This window comes from Triticum aestivum, chromosome 6D, assembly GCF_018294505.1.
Source record: "Triticum aestivum cultivar Chinese Spring chromosome 6D, IWGSC CS RefSeq v2.1, whole genome shotgun sequence".
NCBI lineage: Eukaryota > Viridiplantae > Streptophyta > Magnoliopsida > Poales > Poaceae > Triticum > Triticum aestivum.
In genome coordinates this window covers 436,246,816-436,266,651 of record NC_057811.1, presented here as the reverse complement: position 1 = coordinate 436,266,651, position 19,836 = coordinate 436,246,816, and the positions used below count along the sequence as shown (strand labels likewise).

Below are 19,836 nucleotides of genomic sequence, written 5' to 3'. Positions count from 1 at the left end.
AACAATTGCATTAACTTGCAATCTTTGGGGCACCAAAAGAGCATGTGCTTGGTGGTTCCATCAACAAATCACTAATTAAGACCCTCTTTTATTATCAGGATCTCACAGAAGACCCGAAATAGGGGTACAAGATTGCAATGCCAAACCTTTTGTGTAAATGCTAAGAGAGTAAAAACCGTCCGCTTATTTTCAAACCACATACAGAGACATGAGAATCGGCACGGGTTGATTTTTCAGGCACTCCATAAGAAGAAGAGGAAAAAGGACACTGAGCCATAGGAGCTTTTTCGAGATGCCATAGCTCGGTAATTCGATCCAATATGAAAAGGAAAAAAAATCCCCAAGCCAAATGTTAGCATCGTTCGCGGTCATCTTCGGTTGTACTACTCTCTTTTTTATGAGGATTGTCGGTTCTACTACCCTTTTTTTTTTCTTTGACGAGGATCGTCGGTTCTACTGCTTGAACCGTTGAAGAGACGAGGCGTGGAAAGGCGAAGAGGCCACGTGACGGTGTTTTTCCGCGCGAAGGAATGAAATGAATCCTTTTAACACGCGGGGGTAAAAATGCCCATTCCACCACTACCGCGATGAATAAATCTGAGGAGAGAATATGCATATTCCTCCTCCCCGTCCGCCCGTCCGTCGTTTCAACGCAGCAGCACGTGCCCCTCCGATCCCGTCGGTTGCGTCACTCACAGCGGCGCCTCACCGCCTGCATGGACGCCGCCCACGCGCCCCGCCTCGCCGCCACGCCCCTCGTGTCCGCCCGCGACGGGCTCGGTCCACGGACCCGCCCCACGCCTCCCCCGCCCCAAAAACCAGCCGTAATTGCAACGCGAACGCAACAAAAAAACAAACGTGGCTGCCTCTGCCTATCCCACCCAGCCTCTGGCCCACCGGCCATCCTCTCCTCCCCCTCCCCCCCTTGCGTCCATTTCCCAACTCCCCATTCTCTTTTTTTTCCTTATCCGTTTTTTTTCTCTTCTTTTTGCGCCACTTTTCTTCTCCCTCGAGCAAATCGTTGGCCTCCATAACTTGCGTCCTTGTCCTCTCCGTTCCCCTGCGCTCCGTTGCACTCCTCCTCCCCCTCCTCGTGCCCCTCGCCGTCGTCGCCCCGCCGTGCCCGACTCCGCCGCGGCCTCGCGCCCCCCGCCGGGACCGCCCGGACCCCGCGCCCCTCGCCGACCCCGCCGCGGCCTAGGTATATATCCAACTATAGCCCCCTGCCCTGCCTCTGCTTTCTATCGGTCGATTTGGTGGTTGTGGTTTTGGTCTGGGAGGGATGGGCCGAGGCCTGCCCCTCTGGGGCATGGAGTGGTGAGGGACGTGGTTTTGCTTGCGTGTTGCGCTGGGAATTGCGGGGAGACGGCCTGTTCCCGGGGAATTTCGGGTGTTCCGGCGGCGATTTGAGCGCTCTGCGGCTGGTTCCTGCGGGATGGAGACAGCACGGGGCCGTGTCTGGGGAGCCCAGGCCGCGATCCGGGCGGGCGCTGCCTGGGAGCGCTCTGGGCGTGGATCTCTCATGGAGTGACCAAAATTGGTCATGTCCGTGCGAATTTCGCCCGGGGCAGTGAGGATTTGGGTGCTCGCGGTCACGATCTCTTGGGTCTTTGGCCTAAATTGAAGTTACCCGAGCAAAGGAGGGCTTCTCTTCCGCCAATTGCGAGTGGGTGAAGCAGTAAATTTGACGCTTGTGCTTGGTGTTTCGCTCTGCGTGTAGTGTAGATTCGGACCGTGTGCCACAATGGCGTGATCCATGAATTTGATGTGCAGTTGCGATTGTTGTTGTGTCTAGATTTCTCTTCTTCTGTTGGAAATGATCAACTTGATGCTCATTTCCCTAGGAATGGACAATTAGAATCTTAAGTGAAGCAAGAGATCTCCATCTTCAGTATTTGTTTGCATTCTGGCATGGAGGTCAGGTCAAGGCTCTTCGACTGCAAGTGCAGTAAGAGAGATCTTGCTTACTTATTACTGCACCATTGAGTGGATAGGGTGCTTTTATTTTACATGGAAGGAAAATAAATGCATCCTTTTGCCGCTAATGTGGGCTCAAGAATGCTGGATTTGGGTCCAAGACACCAAGTTGCGGCAAAAGAGATCATTTCCCAACCTCCTTCCATGTGCTCGCAATCTGCATTTATCGTATAAGCAGGACCAGGAGCAAAGTGAAACTTAAAGGAGCTGCCTTTGCTTCATATTCTTTCCGTGTGCTGGTAACGTAGCATGTCCTCAAAGGATGGAATCTTTGGCCCAAGTGCAGTATCAAATGATTCTCTCCAATTAAAAAGTAGTATGTGTTGTTCCTTGTTTTCTCACATCTAATCTGGCAGATCTGAGACGAGCTGAGATGCTCCATGTGAGTCGCTCGTTTTTTTCCTTTAGCTAGTCTTATCTGGCTCTTAGGTGTGATTTTTTAATGGGGAATGTAGATCACATCTGATGTATTTCATTATTTAATGCTCCTGGTTGTTCCAGCGCCTTGTTTCTTTATCCGTCTACCCAACTGTACTTGGATCCCAGAAAGTTTATTTGCGACTTCTGGTGCATGCGCTGCTTTGTTAGCCATTCTTGTGGACTGAAGTTTGATTGCCTGTTTGAGGACAGCTGTTGCAAGAGTAAAGCTGCAATTGTGTGGTAATGTTGCTAAATAGTTTGTTCTTATCTCAATCTAAATCTGGGGGAGGGTCGATTTGGTGATGAAAACATGATTTTTTTTTTTTGCCTACAAGTTGATGTGCTCCTTGGTTTTATGTATATTGGCAATCTGTTGATACACTTGCCTGTTTGAGGACAGCTGTTGCAAGAGTAAAGCTGCAATTGTGTGGTAATGTTGCTAAATAGTTTGTTCTTATCTCAATCTAAATCTGGGGGAGGGTCGATTTGGTGATGAAAACATGATTTTTTTTTTTTGCCTACAAGTTGATGTGCTCCTTGGTTTTATGTATATTGGCAATCTGTTGATACACTTTCATCAGTAATATGCTTCAGTTTTATTACTTGTGTGCTTTTGACACAATTCACAACCTTCTACATTATCTCTGTGAACTTTGATCTATGATGTGTTCTTCATCATGAGTGATGCAGATCAAGTAATCTTCAGGGCTTGGCTTTGCATATTCATTTTTCTTTCTAGGGTAGAACTTTCTCCTGATGGTCTTGGAAGTGTATGATCCCAGTTCCCAGAACCTAATGAAATCGGCACCTGTAGATCACCAGTCTACTTGATTGTGTTTCATGCTGTCAGTCCCCTTTGCTGCCCTGCTGCTTATGCTGTCTTCAGGGCTTGGCTTTGCATATTCATTTTTCTTTCTAGGGTAGAACTTTCTCCTGATGATCTTGGAAGTGTATGATCCCAGTTCCCAGAACCTAATGAAACTGGCACCTGTAGATCACCAGTCTACTTGATTGTGTTTCATGCTGTCAGCCCCCTTTGCTGCCCTGCTGCTTATGCTGTTGAACCATTCGGGGCAGAGAATATGCTGGATGAGTTGATATCATTTTCTCCTTTGTATGACTTTGATTGTCACTATACTAACATAATTGGAAGGGACTTTCTTTTGTTTGTTCATGTTCCTGGTGTGGTGCTGGTCTCTCCCCTCCTTTATTTGCTATTAATCCTCCTGTTTATCATAAGTTACACTGTTATGAGGTGCTCATGTAGTGATGGTTTTCCAGACAGGCTTCCAAGAAAATGGCAAGAAATGCAAGGGCAAAGAGGCATGCGGCTCGTCGTCTCAGGGCCACACCGTATCCCATTCCTTCGTACCGCTGGAAGGCAATGAAAGGAGCCAACAGGAAGAAAGCACTGCCAACTGTGCAGAAGATGGACTGGGAAGATGCCAACTGCTCCGTGTGCATGGAATACCCACACAATGCTGTGCTTCTCCTTTGTTCATCTCATGACAAGGGCTGTCGCCCTTACATGTGTGGAACTAGCTACCGGCACTCAAATTGCCTCGATCAGTTCAAGAAGGCATACACCAAGGGGGCATTGCTTGAGGAACTGCCTGCCAGCACTGTTGGCAGTACCTTGGACTTTGTGCCATTGACTGCAGTGGAGAAGACTGAGTCCATTGACCTCGCATGCCCATTGTGTCGTGGCAAAGTGAAGGGGTGGACTGTGGTAGAACCAGCTCGAAGTTATCTGAACGGAAAAAGGAGAACATGCATGCAGGATGGCTGCTCGTTTGTGGGGACGTACAAGGAACTCCGCAAGCATGTGAAGTTGGAGCACCCTCTTGTGCAGCCAAGGGAAGTGGATCCCGCCGTTGAACAGAAGTGGAGATCGCTCGAGTTTGAAAGAGAGAGGGAAGACGCACTCAGCACGGTCACTTCATCAATGGGGAGGGCAGTGGTTTGGGGTGACTATGTGTTGGACCTGGAGGATGGAGCGGACTTGGAGGACGAAGACAGCGACGACGACGATCGTGGCAATGACCGGGAGGCGGATAACACTCGAAGGCTGATAATATTCATGATGCGTCAAGTTGCTCAGCGACACCGAACACAAAGTCTCCAGAGTCCAAGTGGCATGCCTGGAAATGCCGAGGAAGATTATGCGGTTAGCGGTGGTGGTGCCAACGAGACCACCCCATACCCTTTCACCTCGGAAGGCGACGACGAGGATGACATGGCTCTGGCCGGAGCGGGAGGCGCGGGTATGCTTAGATCAGACAGGCGTCGCCGGCGACGCCGTAGGAACCGTGGAAGACTGTTTTTAGATTCTAATTGAGAAGGCAGGGGCTCTCTGTCACCAGAGTACATGCACAGCTGATTCCCTGGTGCCTGGCATTCATCAATTCCAACCAAAATTTACTTGTTCATGATCATTGTACCAAAGTAGTTTGTCTTAACCTCAGCTCATCATTGCTTTCCATCAACCATGTATCATTTTCACATTCTTTGCTGAAAAAGGAAAATGCCGCATCCATCTTGTGCGGCTTGTGTAGTTTCCAATTGTTTCTGGCCAATTATTTCAGCCGCTGTTCTTTGTTGTGTGCGTGGCTCTGCTTTGTTGGATATTGCGTTGTTCAGCGTATTTCACTTGTGACATGTTGTTGGGTTTTAAATACAGCACTCACTGCACTGCCGGGTGAAGCTATGAATCATTGCAGACATGAGAACGATGAAATGCGCAGATGCGCTCACATAATGCAGCACATTTTGGCATAGTGCTCCCTTCCTTCCAGAACATTGTGCGTACAGGCATTTTTCACTAGTCAAACATTGTAGAGTTCGACCAAGAATATCTAATAAATACTACAATATAAAACAAAAATGCTAAAAATATGGCGTCGGATTTTTAAGCAGGGGAGATCCAGCGTTTTTTATGTCAAAAATTATATTGTACCAAGGATGGCAATTTTTTTAGAAGCACAGCGATTCCTGGCAAAAACTGAGCATCAATTTGTAGCAAAATCCATGTAAAATCATGTCTCATGAATCATGGTGTACCTGATATAAATTTGGTTAAAGGTTATTAAGCTTGACTTTTCAAGGAGAAAAACTTTGCCAGCTATATTATGGAAGCATAACAGAAACACACGTGGCCCAAACCCTTGGCTACTACAGTACAAGAACATACAATTAAACCAGCTATATTATAATGTAACAGAAAGAATCAGATCTATAGTGTACAAAATAATACAAACAACAGTTACCAGTTGCCTTGTGGCAGGTTCATTTGCTCTACATTCTACTGATTTCCCGGAACATAAGATTACATATGTGCTCAAAATTACATTTGGAAGCACATGTATAACAAATTAACAACAGATCAAGGTTCATTTGCTCTACATGCTACTGATTTCCCGGAGCATAATTTTACTCGTATATACCCTGTGTTGGCACAGCACTGAATCTCGTCAGAATCGATGAAATTTCCGGCTGCTCCTCGGGTAAAAAACAGCCAATCAGCATTATCTTGTTAGCTCTGCATCTGCTGCTAAGTACAAACAACAGCATAGCCTATCATGGCACTTCCCTCGGTTTGCATCAGTGGCTCAAAGCCCAGAACTACAGCATGCAGTCCTCGATGATCTCCCATTAGAACACTGCATGTCCATTACTTCTTCCTGATGATAGTAGGCACACCATAACAAACAGGAGATGCACCGATCATAAGAGGAAGCCTGCAAGCACGCCTAGCTTCACTTATATGTGAAGCTATTCGCCTGTGCCCGCAGTTACAGCAACTACTACTGCCGCCCATCTCTACTGTCTGTTGTTGCTTCCTAGCTCGTGAGCCTTTTCGTCTTGACCAACCATTGTCCTTCGCGGCGATGGTCATGGACTCAAATTCTTGTGTCAGCGGGCAACATTTAGAGCAATTCTTGGCAGCTGTGACATTTTCTTGCAGCCATGAATTGAGCAGTGCTTTACTAAATCGATCTATATCTTTATCTGAGACGTCCCAGAGATTTGCAATGACTGAAGGAGAACCAGCAAATAAATAAGACAAAGGGGCCCCTTGAGGAGCATACGCTCCTTTGCAATGAAGTGTCCCACTACTGCAACCCATGAGGAGAGCAGCTGCACAATTATCTAACTTCTCAATTTCCTTTCCAGAGACATATTGACTACCTGCAACATTTTTTCACACTAGTTAGAACACTCTGTTAGCAGTACAACAGATACCTGAGCAGTACCCAGTTTATAAAAAGTATCTGAATGCTGAACAGTACTAAGTGGTGGGAGTTCATATTCCTTAACAATAATAGCACAAGTGGTCATCAAACCATCAGACTTGAAGGCATTTGTTAGCACTAGCATCAGAAGCAATAGTTCCTACTGATACATCTGCCACTATACTACTACTCCCTCCGTTCCAAATTACCCGTCGCAGAAATGGATGTAGATATACATCCATTTCTGCGACGAGTAATTTGGAACGGAGGGAGTATATAAGTAAGTTCTATAAAAGTACTCCCTCCGTTCCAAAATAGATGATTCAACTTTGTCCTATAAAGTTAGTACAAAGTTGAGTCATCTATTTTAAGTTGAGTCATCTATTTTGGAACGGAGGGAGTATGTGTCATCTACTAGTTAAAGTTCCTGTGGAAGCTTTCAATACAAGCTTGGTGAGCATTTTGTACAAAATAACTTAACACGGGTAGCTATGCCCATGGAAGAACCAGACACTGTTTTTTAGCTTGCATCCTATAGTGTGGATATTATGGTAATGCGCTACACTTTGATGGCTTCAAAGGTTGAAGGTTGAAGCCGTGGAAGTTCAAATGACTCCGACACAAGCACATTATACAAGCCAGCAAAATGACTTAACTACCAATATTTATATCCATAGACCATAGTGCATACCACTTCCATGTCCAAAGTAGAGAAAAAGATCATGATTCCTCAGGGCCAAGACAAGCTCTTCAGCTGTTGGAGCATCCCCAGCATTTCCCTGCATGGCATCAATGCATCACAATTATATGCTGGTGATTGCTTTAAGAAAAATCCAAATTTATACTTTAACTAGCTTGCATCATTCTTGGATACATGGCTTATTTCCTTGTGACAGACGTCAAAGCGTTTCAGCAGGTTGCATCATCTATATATAGTATGCTAAACTTGATGCATGCCTGACTAGTGAAACTAACAATACACTCAAATGTAGAGTCTACACCAAAAGCTACCAGGAAACCAGATTTCCAACTATTTATATTTACCATTTCTAGAGTTTAAAGAAAACAGTAAAGGTTCCACTTCCGCAAGCCAGACTACATTGTTTATACAACACAGGTGTAGGATTCTTCTTTTGCAATATTCACCATTGAGAAGGTTGTTTAAACAAGCAGCACATTTTCTCATCATCTCTAAATAGTTAACAGATCATCGTTACCTTCCACTCGTAGTTTCTAAACAACTGATCAAATTCCTCTTGTGTGCTGATCAAATCACCACCAGGATTCAACAGATAGAATGCATTGAAAGGGTCAATAACAGGAAAAGGAGGGTCTATGACACTGGCATCTTTCTGATGATTAGTGCTTCTAGTCAATGCTAGAAAGATGCTTCTCACTGACGGCATGCGGTACATTTCCTGATTCCTTAACACAGGCAAGTTCTCCCAAGGAAGCATCTGCACTCAATCATTTTTAAGAAGAGGTTAAAGAAGATATATGATGGGGATCAAAAAAAACTTCTATTGGCAATATTGCTAGACAAAGAATACGAGAAAGCTAGCAGTAGAACATTTCCTTTCAAGGTTAAAGAATATTGCTACACTAAAATTTACCATGAAAGATCCTTACAGTGTTGTTTCATCCATTGTTTAATTATTTACCGCAAAAATGAATTACATTAGATCACATCAAGGTAGATGCAAATGATGACACAGCTTTCATTTAATTTATCCCTTCCAGTGGCTAATCAGTAAGGCGGAACATCCGTCAAAACTTATAACAGAGTCAAAAAGACCTTTTTAATAACAGAAGAGATAGCCAATAATAAGGATATCATAATGCTCACCTGCACATCAGTATCTAGAACTAAAATCACTGGAGTTCTCTCAACTGGCTCGGCCAGCTCATTCACTACACCATTGCATAAATGCTCAAGGGACACCAGAGCTTCAGCATCAATCTGGCAAGAGAAGGCTCTAAGTCTATCTCTTCCACAACACCCTCCCCTGCCAAAGTAAGCTTTATATGATACAAGCTGAGAAACACATTCTTTCAGTTCATCCACTGATGCAACCCCACCAAGGATGACCTTGATGAGCGCTGGATTTGCTTCAAGTTTGAATTCTGATTCTAGACCAGTGATTAGATTTTCCAGCACTGCCTCACTGTGTTGGTCAGCTGATTGGTGCCCCAGCAGAAGATATTTCCAGGGTCCTAGCCACAATTTTTCCATGTTTCTGTTCAAAACGGCAAACAAAGACATCAGAACAAAGGAATATTGATTTTTAAAACATAATCCTATAATGAAAACGCAAATCTTCAATAATGTACGGAGCAAGATATCTAGAGACCGTCTTAAAATATTTACAGTTGCACGCGTAGCATACATAAGAAATCTTACTCCAGTATCTCATTAAGGTCGTTGTTGAGCTTCATTCTATCCGACCACCACCTTACTGTATTTGCTTGTCCATCCTTTGGAATATCAATTGCACCAGAGAGGGATCTAAAGTTATCCTTAAGTAGCTTTCTGAAAGTTGGAGCCACATAATCTATAATAGTGCAGCTCCAAGGGCACTTCCAATTCTTATCTGAAGCTCTAGTTGGATTATCCAGTTCTTTGATAGAAGAGTCTTCATTATGTGCTTCTGTCAAACAATAAGCATGTGAATAAAAAGTGCAAGAGACCCAATATTAACTTATAAGACTATGCAACACAACAGGCAATCTACACACCTTTTGAAATAGAATCCACTGGTAGAAGCATTGTGGTAGGCTTGTTTGTTGAATCAAACCTTGAGAGCAACATCCAAGCAGGAAACAGGGAAGGGAGAAGAAGTGCTTCCCCAAGAACATTCACAAAATCACCTCCAAGCATACTAATGCACACAATTGGTACATCAGGAAGTTGATTGAAGAATTCTGATACATGCTTTTCGAGATGTTCCATGTCTGCCGATGAAAACCTGATACCGAAATTGTAGTTTAATTATACATGTACATACACCATATGAAACAATAAATCAGCAAGTTAACTATTTAAAATTTTAAACCTTAGAAACTTTGGGACCTCATCTATCTTGTCTGCGAAATCTCCAACAAGACCCTGAAAACATGAAAGAACAAATGAAGTATGCCAGTATGTGTTAATCTGGTTGTGAACTTCGGAGTGGTACAAACCTTCGAATCTGTTTTTCTGGGCAATGCCTGTAAGCTTGCAAGGTAATGGCAATTGAGATGAGTTCCAACAGAAGCTTGATGAAAGTAAGCAGCCCAATGATTCAAAGAGAGAGATCCCTTGGAATACAAAGGTAATTGAACCGTGGAATCTATCGTTGAGAGTAAGAATATGCATGTGAGTAGCCTGCAAACCTGCAATGGGGGAGTTGGATGTAAAGACAGGAGCAAGTGTATAATTGACGACAAAAGGAAAAAATAGCCTGACTTGAGCAGACACTCACAAAAAGAGGTAGAAAGATATACGAACTAAGCATTTAAAATTACGAGAGCGAATGACTTGAGAATATCACAGACCTCCTGAAGAAGTGAAGGACTCTCTCCAGATAACACAAAAGCTTTCAGCAACCAAGAAACGATATCAGCCGTTTGTACACTAGAGAAGCTGCAGCAACTATCCCTGCAGATAGTGATGATGACAGTTTAGCAAGGGTCGTGAACTGCTACGGTCAGAATGTTATGCATGTGACTGATGCATAATAGGGAATTGATTTAGACAAACCTTGACTGTTCTGAAAGGAAACCCTTCAACAAAAAGAAACTCATACTACATAGTATTTCCGCACGCTCTAAAGAAAGAAAATCACCAGTATTTTCATTCATGATTAGTCCAATTAAATGAGGCTCATAGGTTCTATAACAACCTTGAGGAAGAGATCTGAAATACAACAATGATATACACTGCCAGTAGATACTATGAACTTCATGAGCTCCATGCTTTCCACCCTGAGCTCCCAAGGCTCTTGCTGCAAAGGCAGCACATCAGGACTGAATAATATGAAAGAATTAAGGAACTTAACTAATAAGTAATGATCAACAAGTAGCCCAACTACAGAAGCAAGAAATCAAATTTGATCAAACTACTTAAGCTAACAGATCCATACATTTCCAAGTATCGCATGTAGAAATGTGGAGCGCTATATTTGTGATGTGAGAGCTTTCAGGGAGTGTCTACTTGTACAACTTGCGTAAGAAACTTAGGCTACTGTTTGTTTCACAGGCATTGTTGTGGCCGATCACACTTTTCTAACTCCATGGACCACCATCATAGACTAATAATTTAGCTAAGCTGAGCACTTGGGGCCCCCATTGTGTTGGCCACGTCTTTTGTGGCAAGGCACACTTCAGCTAACTTAGTTTTGACATAATTAAGCACCAAGTTACCAACCAATGAGATTCCTTAGGTATGTGAAACCTTCAATTGCGTGTCTCATAACTGAAGTATATCACAGATTGGTTTGGCACATAACAGAACATGGATAAAAATGGTACCTGTTTTTAACAGAAGAGACACAAGATGGCGTCGGCGGATGCAGTCTTTTCTGAACTGCAATATATTCTCAATGGACTCGGAATTGAGTGAATTAACAAAAAGGCAATTCCAACACCCAAACATATTGCATATGTCATCTCTGCTGCAGTAAACACCATCAAGAGAGCAGCTTAGCTTCCCACAGACCAAAGCATCTGTGGACAATTTGTAGCTCCCAGATATGTCATTCTCACTATTCAGTTCAGCTAGATCTTTTTCACTTTTCACATGTGCAGTTCGCTTGCTGGATCGGGTGGTTCTAGTCTTTGCATGAGCTGCCGCATTCTGTTCTTTGGCTAAACGTGATGAAGTTCTGGATGTCTTCTTAACGTTAACATCCAATGGTGGGGCACTTTCGGCATTCTTCAAGTTTTCCCTTTCAGATTTTAATCCCACAAGTTCATTGTACTGGTCAATAGGTGCTTGACTGAACAACAAACAAGGAGTACATGGAGGTAACACTCCATCCTTGGCTGCTAAGGGTTTTTTCCCACGATTACAAGCTCCACGCTTGGTTTCTGCAATACAGTCTTTGTTGCCCAAAATGCAACTAGTATTAAGTTTACAACAGGACCCAGCAGAAAATTCCAAACTGGTGTCATTCAATTTCTCCATGGCAGATCGGTACATGCCTAAAGCACGAGACAAATTGCATGTTGAATGTTTTTGCAAATCTTTGTCAAATTGATTCCAAAACAGATCCCCAGCTTGCACATCAACTGATATCTCTAGAGTCAACCTGCATGTCTCACATGAAATGAATTCACCATTTTCTTTAAGGAGATCCCTAGCATGTTTAAGCTCACCCTCTGCAGCATCCCACAGCTGTCTCTTGCAGTATAGTTGACCTAAAAGATGAGAAAGAAGGGATAAATGAATAAAAACCAACACAGATGAATAAAAACAATAAACCAACAGACAGATCATCGCTAGATGTATGTACCTAACGCTGATGTAAAAACAACAGCAAAAATTGGCAATCCTTGGAAACATGATATCTCCTTTCCTGTCCGTAATAGAACTTCTGCTTCGGCGCCATCACCAATCAACTCATGCATCAGAGCAACCTGAGTACATAGTGAAAAAACATGAATAATATGAGAAAGTCTGTAGCCAACTTGAGACCATGTTTTACATTATGGAAATGATTGCGATATTGCCAAAAGCCAAAGCAGTGTCAACATGAGCCATCACTCATAAGTAGGTTGGACTCATCTTACTATGTTAAAGATGGCTAGCGGTGGTGCACATATTCCACCAACTTTTCAATCAATTTGCTGGTACTGAACTTAACTCATGCCACACTATTGTCATACCTGTAATATGCTTTCAAGGTAACATTTAAGTACATTCCATGGGGTAAGGAAAGAATCTCTCATGCTGCTTGGCCTGGTGCAATCTGGCCAAATTTCAGCCATTGTTGGTCCCCATGCTTCAAGTGAAACAAAGCCTTGCCCACCAGAACATTCGCTTTCCTTGCTTACAAACTTGCCCAAATTAAATTTGAACTTCTTTTTTAGGAGCTTCTTGCGCAATTGGAGGGCTTCTCTTCCATATGAAATGGCCTGCAAAACAAAACAAAGAGTTGTTCTGATTACAAGGGGCTAAACTATAAAGCAGCTCTACAGTCAAGCAAATTTCATAATAGCTGGAGATTTTCCACCAAAGTAAATTGATGAGAGAGAAAATGATTACCTGGAGAAGTTGTCCTCTTGACAGAAGTCTTTCTGACAAATCATAATACAGCCAGCCAGCCAGATAGGTTGATTGATTATTCGAAGGAACCTGCAAAAAGCAATACAAGATGCATAACAGAAAAACTAAAGGACAATAAGAACTACATTTTTGCAATGCTAGTAACTGAGCTTACTTCAGAAACCAGAGATGATGCAACTTTAACAATCCCATCAACATTAGCATTGAAACCAAACTGATTTCCAAGGGAATATTCACACGGTTGAGAAAAGAATTCAACAGGCCACAACTGCTGAAGAAACATAGAAAGAGAAGGATAATCTCCTTTGAAACAGTTTCTCCAAAACAATGTATTGCGGCAATCAACACCAAGGTGTTCTGCCACATAAGAAAAAAATTCTGGTCCACTGGGAGATGACAGCACGCATGATTAAGGCGCCGGTTGATAAATAACATGGATAATAACTTTTCTATGGGTAAATTTTCTTGCTTCCACATCGTTATGATAAGCTTGCACAGCTCAAACTGAAGCTCAAAGTGACCCTGATATAGGGCAAAAAACACATAATTATCTTGCTAAAGGCACAGTTATATCTTATCAAACCTAATAAGTTTTAGCTTTGACTTACCTTCATGGCCAACAAATCAACAAGAGAACAAAGAAGTGGTACAAGAGTTTCTGATGGCTGTTGAAAGATCACACCAGGAGAAGAATGATGAGAAGTACCCATCTTTGACCACAAGCCAACGGCACTCCTAGCATCATCAAAGATTACCTATTCAAAATAACAAATAACCATGAGCAAACAAAGGAAAGGCAATAAGGCATGTTCTAGCTAATGTACAACAGTACAAGTGACTACAAGCAATTCTTGTGAACTCAACTAAATGCAGCTCGGATATGAAGCAGTTACCTTGCCGCCACGATTGGCTTCCTGCGCACAATGTGCATGCAAGCAGTATGCAATAGCTAATTCATGCATCACAATCGCATTCCCTCGAGATGAATCCAGTAAGATGCTTCGCTGGTTCGATGGAAGAAAATGATCTTAGATCTCACTAGTGGTATGTTATGATGCAACTTATCTCTATTGCGTAGCCCAAGGAGCATATATATATATATTACACATGACTTGGGGTATAAGGAAAGGAAACATAGCCTAATAGGACTCCTGGACCAATACTAATACTTCCTACCATGGTATACATAAGAAAACAGGACAAGAAGGGGGTGGCGAGGGCTTCACCAGTAAAGATATGGCTTCAGATAAGGACTCAAGACACCTGCTTATGTTTTGCACCCCAGATGAACGGAGTGCATGTGCCTTTCTAACTAAAACTTTTGATCTGTCCAGATAGTACTCTTTTGAACAATAAAGTTCATTCAATAGAATATCTATTATTCTTATTTGCATATTTCCGCAGAGCATGGTGGCACGAGATTCCATTTCTCCATATGTTAATAATTCCTGCAAAAACCAATGCACGTCCACGAAGCACTTCACATCAGAAAGAGATCCAAATAAAGATACACTATTTTTAATCTAACAAAACAGAATCTGGTACCTGCTCTAAGATTGAGCCTATCAACTTCTTTGGCAAGGGAGATGGGTAGCCCATTAGAGAGTGATATAGAAGTGGGGCACTATCCATATTTTGGTCATTCGCAAAATCCTTAAGTGTTATCTAAAGTTTGCATAAGAAATAAACAAAACCAAATCAGCAAAGTGTTTGAAGTTGGATAGCTTCTCTAGTTTTTTTTATGTCAATACCTTCACCCACGACTTGATCAGAACCGAATAGCTTTTGTGATAATCTGATGTGTCAGCATGGGCCAACAATTCAGACAAGCTCTTCACAACAATATCTCGTATCACTTTTGAGCCACATCTATGGAGAGTGTTGACCATCTTATCTATCCTAGCAAATGCATCTGTAATGATATCCTTCAGTGTATCCTTCGGTAGATCCTCAATTATGATGTGACCTTCCGTTCTTGTTGATAGTCTACAGTAAGAAAGTCTGATCTGTGCCCATGTTGCTTGGCAGCATAGTTCTAATGCCTTTGGTGCCTGAAGCAGTTAAAACAGTCAATCGTACAAAACTCCGTAGTTAAAAGCAAATTTAAGTAAAAGACCAGCACCTTAGAAGGGTACCTCTTCAAAATGTCCAATATTATAAAGTGTCACGCCGATGTTACCAATTGAAGGGATCAAATATTTGAAATCCTCAAGCTTTATCCATGTACTTGAAATGGCACAATTGATAGAATACAAGCTCTTCTGGACTATGAAAGCAAAATGCATTAATAGGGATGGTAGTAGAAGATAGTAAATTCGGTGATTTAACAGCAATTCTCCACAAAATGGACTGGTAAAGGAGAATACACAAAGTTGTTTATTGATAATAACTTATACATGCAACAAAATGCTCCAAAGATGATACCAATAACAGGCTGAATCAAGGGGTTCTATGATGCACAAGTAATAACACCAGTGGTAAATGACTAAATGGTCTTGAGTTCCTATTAATAAGATTCAAATACAAGTATAGGACAAGCGACTTAGGTACCTGGATAGCCTCTTTGGTCACAAAGGAAATTTTGATTGCTGACACTAGGGCCCTCAGTAAGGTTTTATTTAATCTCTCCTTCTCTTCGTCAGACATTTTGGTATAACTGCTACAACACACAAAAGAACAGCTTGCAAAATCAGAAATCACTCGATTATTGCAGTGAGATAATACAGTACAATTTTATGGGCTTTACCTATAAGCAAAAAGGCTGGAATCAATAAACTGATTCAGTGCCATTAAGACACATGTCATTTTCCCCGAAGTGGGGACTGTTTTTTCTTTGAAGAAGCTCTCCCAAACTGCATTTGCAGGCTGCAATAGTATCTTGCAAACAAACTCCAAAGAATCCAAATATGCCAAAAAATTAATATGCTCACGTGACTGAGAACAACTATAACTGTCTTTCTTATTGGGATGCCTGGCATCAGTTAGTGTACTTGAATATTTACCCAAATTATCATGTTTACTGGATTTGCCATCAGTGACACAGAAAATCCGTTCTAGTGTGCCCAGTGCATTGTTCAAAGTTTGTAGGTTCTTTTCATTCTTGAGAAAATCCACTGACATAGAGGGCTGATCTTCGCTTCCCATTTGCTGTCTACTGAAGTGTAATCCAGTAGCATAAAGATGAAGAACTGAGGCAATGGGCGGGGAAATCTATAAGTTGCAAGCAAATTAATTAATCAAAAACAATAATAGCACTGTTATGGTATAAATTAACATCAAGCAATGGTAAAAAAAACAGTACATAATGTACCTCAGAAGAAAAACCACCTTGTCCATAAAATAGTTTTGAAGCACCAGCATTTACATCCCTATTTGAAAGAAAATTCCGAGAAAAATAATCTATAAACTCCAGGAACTCGTTCAAAGCTTTAGGTAAGTAGGCCTGAAAAAAATTGCATGATATTACAACAACTAACAATGTCTTATTGGTAAAATAACTCATTGCCTCGGTGCAAACAATATATGAGAACTGAGGTACACCAGAAATCTGCTTGCAAGACTTAATTGTCATTTATTCATAACTACCTAAATACCTGTGTGTTGCAACGGGGGCAACTTTATTCTAGTGGTCCGGCGTAGGAATTTTTGATTGGGTTGAGATTGAGATTTGCTGTGTGGAGGGAATCCATAAGCAAAGGTAAGGAAAGATATGATTTGATTGAGATTGTGTACATACAACTACATGAGTTGATTTTGTTGTTTTCTTGCAAGGGATTTCTTGCTATTGGTGATTTATTTGATTTCTGTTGATTGCTTTGCAAGGGATTTTTTTTTCCAAGAAACAAGGAGGTGCGGTCGTTTTCAAAAGCTTCCTGTCAAACCGGCTCCTATTTCAATCCGTGCTGGACCGTTCAATTGCTTGTTTGGTTCGAGGTTGAGCTCACCCGCCGCCCTACGTCAGTAGTCTTCCTAACTTTTATTCCCTTTTTTTGCTCTAAAGTAAGCTCCTTCAAGAAGAGCATTGAGGTCGCAACAGGGCTCTGGGTAAATATTGTCCACCCGTATGAGCCGGGCTGTGAATATTTATAGGTCGGGATCTTTACTGAAAAATCACAATACTACACTACAACAATTTCGGGGTTATCGCATGGTTTGGGAAAAAAATCGGCGGAAAGGGGCATGTATCGATGAGAGGGTGGAAGTGATGGAAATGTAAACAACAAACTCCCCTTTAATAGTAGAGATGACTTACACCATCAGTAATCACAAGGAGGTAGAATGCTTCAAGATTAAAACAACATACTGAATCAGGACACTTAAACAGCATCTACTGCTCCAAGGCATCTAGCACATTCAGTATCACTACTAAAATAAGTACCACCAGCTCATAGTAAGATGTATTCAATAGAGAAGTTTAAACCATAGGTTGGAAACAAGTAACAACGTCTACTAAGATAACTTTACAAAGTTCAGCTATTAACAAGCCTTATTCACTTCTAGTTACACCCGCACATCTCCAAAACAAGGAACCACACTAATAGTTTAAATGTCGGAAGTAAGTTTCATGATCATGTGCTGTTGTCAAGACACCACTTTTAATGCTAAACTTAGGCACAATCATGTGCTTCTAAATTTTAGTGAAAGACAATGTGTTTTATCTGCATGAAATTGCTCAGTCACAGGGAGGAGGAACTAGATGGTTTAAGCAACCAAAACAGTAAGTACCTTGCACAAAATTTACTATATGACACGGATGAACAGTTTCTTAAGCCAGCCTAAATTAAAGAACAAATGCAGTGTCTAAACCATGGACAGGAAACACTGTTTCGTAAGATAGATTTGCAAAATCCAACTATTGACAAGCCTTATTCCACTTTTAATCACATATCTCCATAGCAAGGAATCTCACTAATATAGGGACCATATTTCTAGCTTCACAATCATTTGGTACAGCCAAGTCACGGTTTTTGCCGCTAAACTTTGTATAGTTTAATGTTCTTCTGAATTTTAGTGAAATCAACATGTTTCAGAGGTACATTACCTTGACACGTAAAACAGACTCAAGCACGGCAAGCAAAAGCGATGTGCTCTCACCCCAACTCAAATCTACAGAAGAACAGATCTTGCGTGCAACCTTCAACAAGAATAAACAGTAAAACCATTAACCAATATAATTAAGTTATATTTGTTGAGTTCAATGGCAATCAAATTGATAGACACACGTACGATGGGCAAGCGTTCAATCAGCTGTGCCTTCTCACACTCCCCTAAGGTTGCAACACAGAATTCACGGACAAGATCAGCGTCGAAAAATGAAGACTCGGCAGCCAGGGAAATGGCACAGCGGCTCAGTGCATTCACAAGCAGAGTCACATACTTCTTGCTCGCCTCCTCAGTTGGAATCCTGCAACCGCACAAAATCTCAGTCACACACAGTATATGCTTCCTTGGTAAAAAATGCAGAGTTGGCAAAGCACATTATCTCACCGGAGCCATGGCCGGAGCTGCTCAACAAGGTTACGAACACGTTCGTAGCAGGCATCTTCCTTCACCTTGCCCTTGCTGGCACAATTAGCAAGGCATACGGTGAGCTCAACCGCAAGGGTGGTGACCTCAGGGTCCGCGCCAGCCTCTCCTGCAATGCCAGGCTCGGGGAGGAGGGGAGCAACACTTGCAGCGCCACGAGAAGGCTTTGCGGCCGTCGGTGGCGAGAGCGCGCAGCGGAGGGCGTCGAGAGTGGCGGCCGCCTCCGCCTCGGCGCGGGCGTAGTGGCCGCGCGACTCGAGGCAGCACACGAAGCGGCCGCGCTGGAGCAGCACGGAGTAGGGCTTCCCGGCGAGGCAGGTCGAGATGGCCGCCAGGCAGTCGAGGGTGAGGCCGTAGATCTCGAGCAGCTCGTCGAGGCCCGCCGCGTCGCCGCCCGCGCTAGGGTTCGGGAGGAGGAGCGGCGGGAGGAGCTGGAGCGCGCGGCAGAGGAACGGGAGGAACCGCTTCGCGAGGAGGCGGACGGCGGCCGCGTCGGGGGGCGGCGGCGGCTGCTTGGCCTGCTTCGTCGCCCTCTTCGGCAGCGGCTTGGGGTTAGGGTTGGCGGCGGGCAGGTGGGGGGAGAAGGGCTGGAGGTAGGCGGCGAAGCGGGAGTGGAGGCCGGCGCGGGAGCTCGGGGAGGAGAGGGCCGCGAGGAGGTCGTCGGCGGCGGCCTCCATCGCCGTGCGCGGGGTGGTCGGAGCGGGGGCCGTGTGGGGAAAATTTTCGGCCGTTTGGGGGGGCGGGAAAAGGGGAGGGAGGGTTTTGGCAGAGGCGCCGCTACTCGTCTCGTCGCCTGCGCATTCCAGATCTGGCCCGTGCGAAGCGTGTGGCGGAAGATTGTGTGTGTATGGGCCGAACTGGAATTCTGGGACAATAAGCAGGCTTTTGTTCCATTTGGGCCTCAGATGTTGGATTGTTAGCAACTGGTTCAGATTTAATTCCTCGAAAAAAAAGCTAGTTCAGATTTTTTTCAAAAAAAAAAGGAATCTGATAACGCCCAAACGTCAGGTATGAGCACATGGCGAATCGAATATTTTCGATGGCAAGTTTAGTAACGAGGTGATGGCAACTTCGTGCTTTAGTTTATTTTTTTGACAGAGTTATCGTGTTTGTCAACTAACTTATCATCCTTGCATCACTAGAATTGCCATCAAAAGTGTTAGATTTGCCATGTGCATGTACCTGACTCAGGCACCTATCATTTTTGCAAAAAAAAAGGTTCAGACCATCATTCTAGCAATAACTAGTTTTGTATATCCAATTTAGCTATGTATCTTCATTACGTAAGCAAATATTGAAACTATTACAGAAAAGCAATCAAACAACGATAAAAAAGTGGCTCATGTTAAGATCCGGCCTTGGCAAAGCTTGGCGTGACATTCCGGTTGTATTGAGCTCTCGCATCCAACGCACCAA

General features: G+C 43.1%; 2 protein-coding genes across 2 annotated transcripts; one reads left to right on the top strand and one right to left on the bottom strand.

Annotated features, from left to right (window-relative positions):
* The first annotated feature begins 988 nt into the window (after positions 1-988).
* LOC123145657 (uncharacterized) lies at positions 989-4,951 on the top strand. The gene is made up of 2 exons (XM_044565125.1): positions 989-1,201; positions 3,679-4,951. Exon 2 carries the CDS (start codon positions 3,695-3,697, stop codon positions 4,733-4,735), a length of 1,041 nt encoding a protein of 346 aa, XP_044421060.1. The 5' UTR covers positions 989-1,201; positions 3,679-3,694; the 3' UTR covers positions 4,736-4,951.
* Positions 4,952-5,584: 633 nt separating this feature from the next.
* LOC123145658 (separase) lies at positions 5,585-19,156 on the bottom strand. Its single transcript, XM_044565126.1, has 27 exons — positions 18,382-19,156; positions 18,121-18,298; positions 17,936-18,028; positions 16,205-16,336; positions 15,641-16,104; positions 15,445-15,553; positions 15,030-15,155; positions 14,646-14,945; positions 14,440-14,559; positions 14,121-14,342; positions 13,788-13,898; positions 13,503-13,649; positions 13,049-13,165; positions 12,874-12,963; positions 12,495-12,743; positions 12,122-12,245; positions 11,139-12,026; positions 10,369-10,612; positions 10,164-10,266; positions 9,810-10,001; positions 9,683-9,735; positions 9,366-9,595; positions 9,031-9,277; positions 8,476-8,866; positions 7,847-8,086; positions 7,321-7,408; positions 5,585-6,585 (listed from the first exon to the last, which is right to left on the bottom strand). Exons 1-27 carry the CDS (start codon positions 19,095-19,097, stop codon positions 6,068-6,070), a joined length of 6,492 nt encoding a protein of 2,163 aa, XP_044421061.1. The 5' UTR covers positions 19,098-19,156; the 3' UTR covers positions 5,585-6,067.
* Positions 19,157-19,836: the final 680 nt, after the last annotated feature.

Excerpts from the sequence above, each read along its gene's own strand:
- LOC123145657 (XM_044565125.1), top strand. The coding sequence starts at position 3,695 with ATGGCAAGAAATGCAAGGGCAAAGAGGCATGCGGCTCGTCGTCTCAGG.
- LOC123145658 (XM_044565126.1), bottom strand. The coding sequence starts at position 19,097 with ATGGAGGCCGCCGCCGACGACCTCCTCGCGGCCCTCTCCTCCCCGAGC. Across the intron at positions 13,166-13,502 it reads TTGATTTGTTGGCCATGAAG|CAGTTGTGGCCTGTTGAATT; the intron begins GTAAGTCAAAGC and ends ATGTTTCTTCAG. Across the intron at positions 12,744-12,873 it reads CAAGAGGACAACTTCTCCAG|GCCATTTCATATGGAAGAGA; the intron begins GTAATCATTTTC and ends TTTGTTTTGCAG.